The following is a 10,065-nucleotide window of genomic DNA, read 5'->3' as shown; positions in this document are numbered from 1 at the left end:
TCGGGCCGGGCTTGGGCCCAAAAACTAGGCCCGATGGCCGGGCCGGGCTCAGGCCCAGGTTTTTTGGCTCGGGCTTGGCTAGGCCCGGCCCGGCCCGAGGTTTGGCCAGGTATAGCCAGGACCAGCCGCTCCCTTACACTTACGCTCAATTGATACGGGGTTGTTGTTACGGGAAGGTGTGTCAATATCTGGTTGGAAGCTGGAATGAGGGGGAGCCCACAGTGAAAATCAGGGGCAAAGAGATTGGTGGGAAGCAAGTCCGTAGGTGCAAACCGTGCAATGCTAGCCGTAAGTGTAGCATTTTTGTCGATTGATCCGTCAGCTCCATCATCTGGTTGCCACCCCCGCCGCACATCCAGCTCAGACTGACTGCTACGTCTCACTCTCTCCTTCCTCTCCATACCTAGCCACGTACTAGCTACGAGTAGCTCGGTAAGAGCTAGCTAGCTGGTGATCACCACGCGCGCCCGCAGGCCGCAGCTCGTTTTAAGCCGGCCGAGTCGGACACGGCATGCGCTGCTCCGTTCGCTCCGCACAGGATGGCTCCAGCTTCCGCCTCGCTCCTCGCCGGCGCCAAGCGCTCCGCGGACGCTACTGAGCTTCCACAAGCGCAGGTCAGTGACTGCATGCTCACTCTGTGTCCTCTCCGGCAAGCGATGTACGTACGTACTGATGCGCACGCTTGGTGAACTTGTCAGGAGGGCGCGGTGACCAAGAAGAACGGCCAGAGCCAGCAGCAGAAGCTGGAGTGCCCGCGGTGCAGCTCCAGCGACACCAAGTTCTGCTACTACAACAACTACAGCACGGCGCAGCCGCGCCACTACTGCCGCACCTGCCGCCGCTACTGGACGCACGGCGGCACGCTGCGCAGCGTGCCCGTCGGCGGGGCATGCCGCCGCGGCGGCAGCACCAAGCGCCGCAGGCCCTCCGCTGAGCCCCAGACGACCTCCTCCGACTCGCCGCAGCCGGACCTCCAGGAGACGCGCCTTCTCTCTGACCACCCGCTCCCAGTCTTCCCGTTCCTCACCGACGGCGGCCCCGTCTTCCTGCCGCAGTTCGATCTCGGGCTCGGCGGGTTCCCCTGGACACCGGCGACCATGGACCACCTCTACGACGGGCTCGCGGCGCCGTGGGGTGGCTGCGACCGGGCGCTCGCCCCCACCGGCGCATGGGACGACTTCGGCGGCCTCGAGCTCGCCTGGCCACCACCGCCACCGGCCGGGAACTGATCAGCGTCATCATATGTTAGTCAGCGTTTCGCCAGAGCGTTCGAGGCTCCTGTTTTATCATCGCAGCCTCGATTCGAGGCTAATAGTGCTTGTTTGCATGGGAAATTCTACGTCTCCTGTTTACAGTAGTACTAATAGATATCTTTTTTACCACACTAATTGTCTGATTACCTAGCTTGATGCATCTCAGGTTATATTTGCATGTATGGATATGGCTAGAAAGTTCATGAGGATCCACTGTACGTTAGAGCATCTACAGCACCCTAAACCCTCCTCAAATCCTTCGGGCGCCCATCCTCCACCTCCAGATCCGTCGACCCCAAGCTCATCCTCCACGCGGCCCGAAGAGGAGATGGCCGTCCGGCTTGCGCTCCGCCCCTCCTGGGAGGAAGGCCCGTGTACGGCAGCGCTCGGACTCCTTCCGTCGGGAATCTATTGCGTCCGCACAAATGGCGCATGGATGCTGCCTTACGGCAGCCGTCACTGCCTTGCCGGAGGCGGTGGGTCCTTCTAGCGTCCGAACGAGGTGGCGGGCGCGCAACCCCTCTGTTGACGCGCCAAGTATCGGCACGCATAATGGGCCTCGTCCGACGAGACCATGGCACGGCGTGCCCGCCGTGCCAAGCAGCAGGCATGGGAGGCGGCGGCAGCCCTCGCGGTGGTGGACGTCGGCGAGGCGGAGTCGCATTCTCCGGCACCCCGTATGGTGCATCAGTCCGGCCGCCGCAACCGCATTGTGGTGGACGTCACCGGCTGGTCCTAGGACGGATCCATCACCGATCTGACGTTCACCGGCACCGTTTGGGTTATGGGCTCTGACGAGGAAGAGTAGGGCATGGGAGACGGCGGCGCCTTGAGTTTCATGAGCCGGCGCGTGTCCCATGTACTACTCTACCTTACCATCGACCGGACCAACACTCTAGGGAGTGTAGCCGGCCGCCGGACATGGCCACGGCAAAACCGAGTGAGCTCCATTCAAATTAGGTTTCATGTTGCATCTAATAATACAGATTTGAGGTTTCTAATTTAAGGTGTTCGGTTGTAGAATCAAATATTTAAGGCATGATCGGTCAGTGTCTGTGGACGCGCTCAGATGCATCTGCGGGCGTTTGAGGGGCTAGATTTGCACATCATGGTTATAGATGCTCTTAAGAACTTTTCTTTTCCCGTGACTTGCGATGTTTTGGTGCTGTAGATATCGATAGATATCAGTAGAGACCGAACCAACTACTAGTAGTCGGATAGTTAGAAGGACAATGATATTTTTACCCCATCAAAATTTAAGTGCCAAATCTGACACTAGAGCTCACAATATTTCTAAATTTATTTTAATTCTTTCAGCGATATGCATTTAGAGTAGATGTTTCTGAAAAACTTTGCCAATCTCAATATAATTTGCCGGCTCAATCTCTTGAGATACTCATGAAGATAGATTGTGCATGCTTGCTTTCATAGAGGTGGTGAACGTATGTGTGCGAGTGTCTTCATCTGTATTGTGTTACAAAAACTAGATACTGCAAAGAAATAATCACAAGTTACCGTGCGTCTGCGTGTTAGCTGAGTGTAAAAACACGTGTTCTAGAAATGGAGTATCGATCAAAGTACACATGGTAACAAAAGTGAACTCGGCTTAGAACATCTTCGACAGCTGCGCCCAAAAACGCGCGCGCGGGGTAAAAAGCCCATTTAACGCGCGCGGGAAGTTTTCGCGTGCTTCAGCGGCGGTGGGAAACAAACGTGCGCGGTAAACGTTTGCGCGCACGCTGGAGAGAGCTGTTGGTCGCGCGATAGATTTGGCGCACAGCTTGCGGCGTGCCTATAAATTGCGTCGCTCGCCACGCGTTCCTCCACACTGGCACGCGCGCATTTCCGCTGCCTCCTCGCCGCTGCCACTTCTTTCTCGCCATTTCCTCGCCGTTCAGCGCCCCGCCACCACCGCGCCACCATGCTGCCGCGCCACCGAGGAACTTCGGGCTACCGCGGCGTCCGCGAGCGCCCCTTCGGCGCGTACTACGCCGAGATCAGGTCAGGCGACGTCCGGCTCGGCCTCGGCACGTTTGAGACCGCGCACGAGGCCACCCGCGCGAACGACGCGGCGGCGTGGCCCCTAGGGAGGCCTCTGTCGCAGAGGAATTTCCACGATGTCTACACGCGTGAGCAGGCGCAGGCCATCGCCCCTCCTCCTCGTCTTATCACGGACCTGGATCGTGCGGAGCACCGTCGGCGCCGGCGCCGCCTCCTCATCGCCGAGGAGAACGAGCGAGCCATGGAGGAGTGGCGCCGGCGCCACCCGGATGACGTCGTCAACGAGCGCACCTTCTGGGTGGAGAGGACGGCAAGGCGCCGCGCGGAGCGGGCGGACAGGCGTCGGCGAAAGGCATTGGCCATATCGCAGTGCGAGATCGTTGAAACAGGTGGGGAGTCGTTGTTTGGCTCAGACGATCCTCGTTGGGAGGACATTTTGCTTGATAACTCGGACAACACCAGCGAGGATGATGATGAGGAGGAGGACTCGGAGTAGGTTTTAGTTGCACTGTAGTTTTTTATTTTGTAGTTGCACCGTAGTTTTATCTATCTATACTATAGAACTATGTAAAATTTCTATGTATCGTTTTATCTATGCTATGATGAACTATGTATCGCTAAAAATATCTATGCAACGTAGTCTAGAGTGTTCGTGCGAGAGTGCGCGCGCTACATTTTAGCGCGCGAACTAAGCGTGCGCGCTGCATTTTACCGCAGCTGCTGGAGCCAGCGCTGCCCACCGCACGAAACCAGACGATGAGCGCGCTGCAAACTGGTTTTTAGCGCGTCATGCGTTGGGCGGCTGTTGGAGGTGCTCTTACATACTAGTTAGTTGAGAGGCCGTAGAAAAGCATCTGGGCTTACACAAAAATTTTGGCATAAAATTTAAATGTACTCCCTCCATTCTAAAATATAGTGCGCCCGCGCTTCCCGAGGTCCAACTTTGACCATAAATTTAACCAAGGAGACCAACTACGGCGGGAGAAAAAATTACATAATTGAAAACTTCTTTCGAATACGAATTCATTGATATAATTTTTGCTCCCCCCACAATCGGTCTTGGTAGTTAAATTTACGGCCAAAGTTGAAGCATGGGGATAGATGAAGCACTACATTGTGGAATGAAGGGAGTACTTGATTTACATACGGATCTTGTGAGAATAATCAATAAAGTGGCCGTATGCATCGTCCGGATGCAGAGATCGAAGGTCATCCTCTTTTTTTTAAAAAAACATAGGGCTCTCGGCTACGTTTCTTACCACGTGACTGTCGTCGGCACGCCTAACGGCTTTTTCTTTGATGAAAAAATATAAAAATAAAAACCGAGCGCGCGCGTATGGCTCGTCTTATGTTTTTAATAATATATTTGTTCTTAAATAGAAAACCCCTGGCCTCACTTATAAGCCGAGTGTTTGTGTATTTACACTCAGCTTGCGTTTGAGTTATAGATCGCAGCCGCATATGCGTCCGACCCCTTCGTCTTCAAATTTCGCACCCGATTGAGCTCGCCGCCACTACCGTTGCAGCCCTCTGCCCTGCTCAAGCTCGCCGCCACTACCGTTGCAGCCCTCTGCCCTGCTCAAGCTCGCCGGCGGCGGCAGTGCCCTCTTCACCTCCCACCGTGCAGGCGCCCTCCTTGTCTCTCACGTGGCAGAATGAAGGTAGCCGGGAAGTGGTTATCTATCAGGCGGGAAGCATCAAGCCTATCACACGGGAATGACCCCTAACTCACGTGCCGTCGGCCGCCAACCCTTCTGTAGCCGCCGCCGCCAAACGTCATTGCCATCCCGTCACCGCCTGACCTACTGACCTAGGAAGCAAGAACATTGATCGATCTCGATCTCATATCTATATTGTTTTTCTTTATTTCTATATAACTTTGGTATAAGCATATGTGTGGATCTAGCTATATATATATGTGTGTCTTAGTAATCTTTATATTTGTTTTATGATCAATGATTGATATAGTTTCTGATAGAAAACTTATATAAAAACTATTGGGTTGGGTGTCAGGCACAAATAGATCAGGGGAGAATTGAGAAAGTTGGGAGTGGCGGCTCCCGTTTGTGAGAAAGGAGGAGAACAAGAGGGCAGGGTTCTGATAGGGGAAGGTTGGGAGGGCAGTGAGATGAGAGATTGTTTGCATTTTATACAAGTTCACAGTTTTCTTCTTATGTTGATAGGCTCATGTGTATAGTTTGTATGCTCCTACTGTTTTCCAGGTAAATGGTTCTGCTTAGTAATGATCTCTAGCTTGAACGTGTTTGGGGTTTAGGTTAGGACTATGGTGAAATGGTGTCGAGTTGTCTTCTAGGTTAGGGGTTTAGGGGCACATGTCAGCACTGATATTCGATATGTGTGTGTTTAATTTCAGTCCAATGGTGCTCCCTTTGTAAGAGATGTTCTCAGAGGAAGGATACAGACCATTGTTGTAGGGGTAGGTCCTTCTCGTTCTCCCCCTCTGAGCCCTTGGTAAAGCAGGGGAGAAGGAGAAGGATGACAATCACCAATGGTCGGAATAACAAAGAGGGATGAGGGACGTTCTAAGAGGAATGATACCAGTTGTTGTCGTAGGGGGTCGTTGCTCCTCATCCCTTTCTGTGAGACCTTGCTAACACGGGAAGGGACAGGAGTAACGACCATCACAGACGGTTGAAATCCTTGGCAGGGAGTGCCCCACAATATATACCACCATTTGAGATATGAGAGTTGTTGAAGGGAGCATTGATGACTGAAAGTCAACCCACATGTTGAATAAGTGAGCCTTCTACTAAAGAGAGGAAGTGATAGGGCTGGGTATTCATCATTTATTCTTCAATGTTGTGAAATCATGTTTGACACCAAGAATGTCGTCGCAAGGGTTCGTGCAGGAGGATGGCGCCACTATCCCTTCCATGAGCAGGTTTCGTGGCGTTCGACTCTAGGAGTCGCATCGCTACGCTGCCGAGATCACATGCAGCAGTGATCGGCTGTGGCTCTGCACATTCGATACCGCGAACTCCGCGTACGACGTGGTGGCTTGCATGTATGGTGGGCCCGGTTTACCTCAACTTCCCCGAATATGTCAAGTGTGTGCGTTCCTTGCCTCTACTTACGGGGTGTATTCCCGCAAAGAGGAGAAGGCACACTGCATGTCCAAGATGGATGAGGTTGGCATGGCTAAATACGTCGAGGCCAATCCGCACCTCATGGCAACGGAGCTTGAATTCTGGGACAATAAGCAGAAGGAGCAGGGGAAGAAGGAGGACACTGAGACGGATGCCATAATTCCGCGCAAGTCGACAAGACTTTTAGTGAGCCCGATGGAGAGGGCTACTTTGTCGATGATAATGCAGAGGTGGTGAAGCTAGTTGCCGCAATAATGTTGAGGCAGACCCCTCCGTCGGACCTCCATAGGTGTTCGACCTCATCTCCGAGGACAAGCTTGAAGCGGACCCAGAAACCATAGTCTGTCCAATGGGCTACCTGTCGTGGTTCTAAGTCTGACAGTAGAGTGGGGGGTAGGTATAGAGAGGCAAGGTCCTAGCTATGGAGAGGATGTAAACACAAGGGATGTACGAGTTCAGGCCCTTCTCGGAAGAAGTAAAAGCCCTACGTCTCGGAGCCCAGAGGCGGTCGAGTGGATTATATGTATATGAGTTACAGGGTGCCGAACCCTTCTGCCTGTGGAGGGGGGTGGCTTATATAGAGTGCGCCAGGACCCCAGCCAGCCCACGTAATGAAGGGTTTAAGGTGTATTTAGTCCGGGGCGTTACTGGTAACGTCCCACATAAAGTGTCTTAACTATCATAAAGTCTACTTAACTACAGGCCGTTGCAGTGCAGAGTGCCTTTTGACCTCCTGGTAGTCGAGTGAGTCTTCGTGGTCGAGTCCTTCAAGTCAGTCGAGTGAATCCCTCGTTGGTCGACTGGAAGGTGACCTCTTCTAAGGGTGTCCTTGGGCAGGGTACTTAGATCAGGTCTGTGACCCTACCCTAGGTACATGACTCCATCATTAGCCCCCGAATGGATTGAGGCTTTGAGTGACGGAGGAGTTGATGCTGTTTCCGATTGACCTTTGCACACTGGTCGTGCGTTGTCCTGAATCCAGAGAATCTCTTCGTTGATAGTGAGCAACTCGCCTTCAGTCGACTCGATCCATTCTTTTCTTTCGTCGAGTGATCTTTCGGGCTTCGTCGATTTCCGAGCGACGGATCGCAGGAAATCCCACGCCTGACAGACTGATCTGCCGTTAGCGGATTCCGCGGGATGCGAAATTTGGGGAAACGCGCGAAGCGGAGCGGACTGCGACGTTCGGATGGGACGGGACATAGACGCCTCGATTCTCGCGCTGCTTTCTTCGCCACGTATCTCGCCCGTGTAACAGTTCCAGGATATGATTAGATCTGCCGGGTCCACCTGTCATCCACTCGGAAGGGATCTTATAAATGCGCCCGGCGGGGGTTTTTTGAACAGTGCTTCAGCATTCTCTCTCTCTGCCTCCTTCGTCTCCGCCCAACGCGCTCGCTCTTGCCCCCGCACCACTTCTCCTCACGCGCCCCGCCGGAAGCCATGGTCAAGGAGAAGACAGCGGTGCTGGAGCGCGAAGAAGGCGTCGGCGACGGAGAAGGCGAAGGGGAGATCCACCAGCCGCGGTGGGTCTTCGTCCAGATCCCGCCTACCGAAAGGCTGGGTCCAGGGAGATTGGATCCAGTCGACCATCACGGAGAAGGACCTCCTCGACATGACCAACGAGGGCCTGATCCCCCATGGAGCTGCGAGGCTTCCGGGGAAAGAGTGGCAGCCCCAGCCGAAAGAGGGTGAGTGCGTGCTTCTGGCTACCCATGTCGACCGCGGATTCTCTTTGCCGCCGAGCGTTTTCTTCCGTGGTTTCTTGAACTTTTTTGGAGCGCAACTCCACCACTTCGCCCCGAATTCTATTGCCTATCTTGCCGTGTTTGTGTCCATGTGCGAGAGTTTTCTGGGCTGTCGACCGCACTGGGGCTTGTTCAAGCACATATCACATGTCGCTCTCAAACTGTGAAGAAGGCGAGTCCAGGCGACGAAAGAACCCGAGTGGTCCAAATGTGTGGAGGTCTGGGGATCCAGGTGAGAAACAAGAGCACCTTCCCAGCTATGACATTTCCCGAGTCAGTCAGAGGCTGGCAGTCGACCTGGTTCTACTGCCAGGACGAGTCGACACCGGGGCAGTCGAGTGGGCTCCCTCCATTTACCATGGACCGAGTGAACAAGCCCTCCTCCCTGAAGCTGATTCCGGAGGAGAAAGCTGACGTGAAGATGTTGATGGAGCGCGTAGTTCAGTTGGTTCGGGAGGGAGTGACGGGCATGGATCTCCTGGAAGTTTGCCTTAGGCGCCGAATCCAGCCTCTCCAGTTCCGGAGCCACTGCATGTGGTTGTACTGTGGGACTGAGGACGTGACTCGGGTTAACCCAGAAACAGTCGACGATGCCACTCTGGAAAGGTGGATGGCCGCTGTTACTGGGAACAAGGATAACCCTCGCGGAGCCAGAAGGATTCCTCCACTCGACTGCCACAGTGACCCAAACAAGGTATGTCTGCTCCACTTCCCATTGTATTTTTGTCGTATTTATTTCTGTTTTCTCTGTCGATCGGTCGACTGATCTTTGTCTTGTTGTCCATCAGGCCCTCACTGAACTGTACTCAATGCCCAACGGAGCGCAGGCTCCGACTGAGGAGGGAGAAGCGAGCGGGGGCGAGAGTCAGGAGGAGGAGTGGGACTCGGACGCCGCCGAGGCCGATGATGATGACGATGATGATGATGATGATGACGATGAGGACGGCGAAGAGGAGGAGGAGGAGGAGGTCGCACCACCGCGCTCGGAAAGGCGGTCGAAACTTGTTCATGACCCTGCGACTGAACGCGGCGAGGGGGTCGCGACTGTTACTCAGTCGACCAAGCGCCCCCGGACCACCTCTCCGGCGCCGACTGAAAAGGCGCCGAAGCAGCCCAGGGCGGCCCCGTCGAAGCCGACCAAGCACCTGCCGAAGATGAAGGTGTCCATCCCCACCATATCAGGGTAATCATATTGCTTACGTCTTCTTGTTTTGTGTGAACTTTATCTCTGGTTGGCGCTGGAGTTAGTCGACTGACTCTTTGGAGTTGCAGTGCTGCTACTTCTGAGACCTCAGCCCGGGCTGACGACCATGCGATGGAGGACGCAGCAACCTCAAAACCTGGTATTATACTCTTAACACCGTTTCTAGTCAACTGACTCATGATCTCTAATTCTGATTCTTTTCTGTAGCTCCATCCAATGTTGTTATCACTCTCCCTGATGACGATGAAGACGAGGAACCACTAAAGCACAGAATGAGAAGGAAAGCGTCTGCCAGCAGGGTGCCCCAGGATGTGACGGTGCCTGAGACTCTGGTCGCGGAGGAGGAGAACACCACTCGACACACTGTGTCCTTCGCAGATCCGCTGACGAGTGCTCCGCAGCCCTCCCTCTTCACGACGCACCACGTCCCAGAGGACCAGGCTGGCGCTGCGAAGGAGGCGATACGCCAGGCAGGAATCATGATGGAGCAGTTGAAGACCATCCGGAATGCGAGCCAGGCAGCTTATGACGCCAGTTCCGCCCTTCAAAGGAATGTTGAGGTCAGTCGACCACCACTTGTTCTGATAGGATATGCTATCAAAAAACTTTTCTTTCCAGAATTTATAGTAGTCACCCATTGGGTGTGTTGATTTAAACTCCGTGTTAGCGGGGGCACACTGAGTGCACCCGCTGGGTGTAGTCCCCAAGGCTAAGGTCGACTGCTAGCAGTCGGCCTTAGGCTTTATAATTTC

General features: G+C 54.1%; 1 protein-coding gene across 1 annotated transcript; it reads left to right on the top strand.

The window, feature by feature from the left end:
* Window positions 1-337: 337 nt before the first annotated feature.
* On the top strand, window positions 338-1,399 carry LOC119352395 (dof zinc finger protein 4-like). Its single transcript, XM_037619046.1, has 2 exons — window positions 338-614; window positions 699-1,399. Exons 1-2 carry the CDS (start codon window positions 540-542, stop codon window positions 1,227-1,229), a joined length of 606 nt encoding a protein of 201 aa, XP_037474943.1. The 5' UTR covers window positions 338-539; the 3' UTR covers window positions 1,230-1,399.
* Window positions 1,400-10,065: the final 8,666 nt, after the last annotated feature.

The sequence above is a fragment of the Triticum dicoccoides genome, chromosome 2A (assembly GCF_002162155.2).
Source record: "Triticum dicoccoides isolate Atlit2015 ecotype Zavitan chromosome 2A, WEW_v2.0, whole genome shotgun sequence".
Taxonomy (NCBI): Eukaryota; Viridiplantae; Streptophyta; class Magnoliopsida; order Poales; family Poaceae; genus Triticum; species Triticum dicoccoides.
This window is presented reverse-complemented; position numbering and strand designations above follow the sequence as displayed.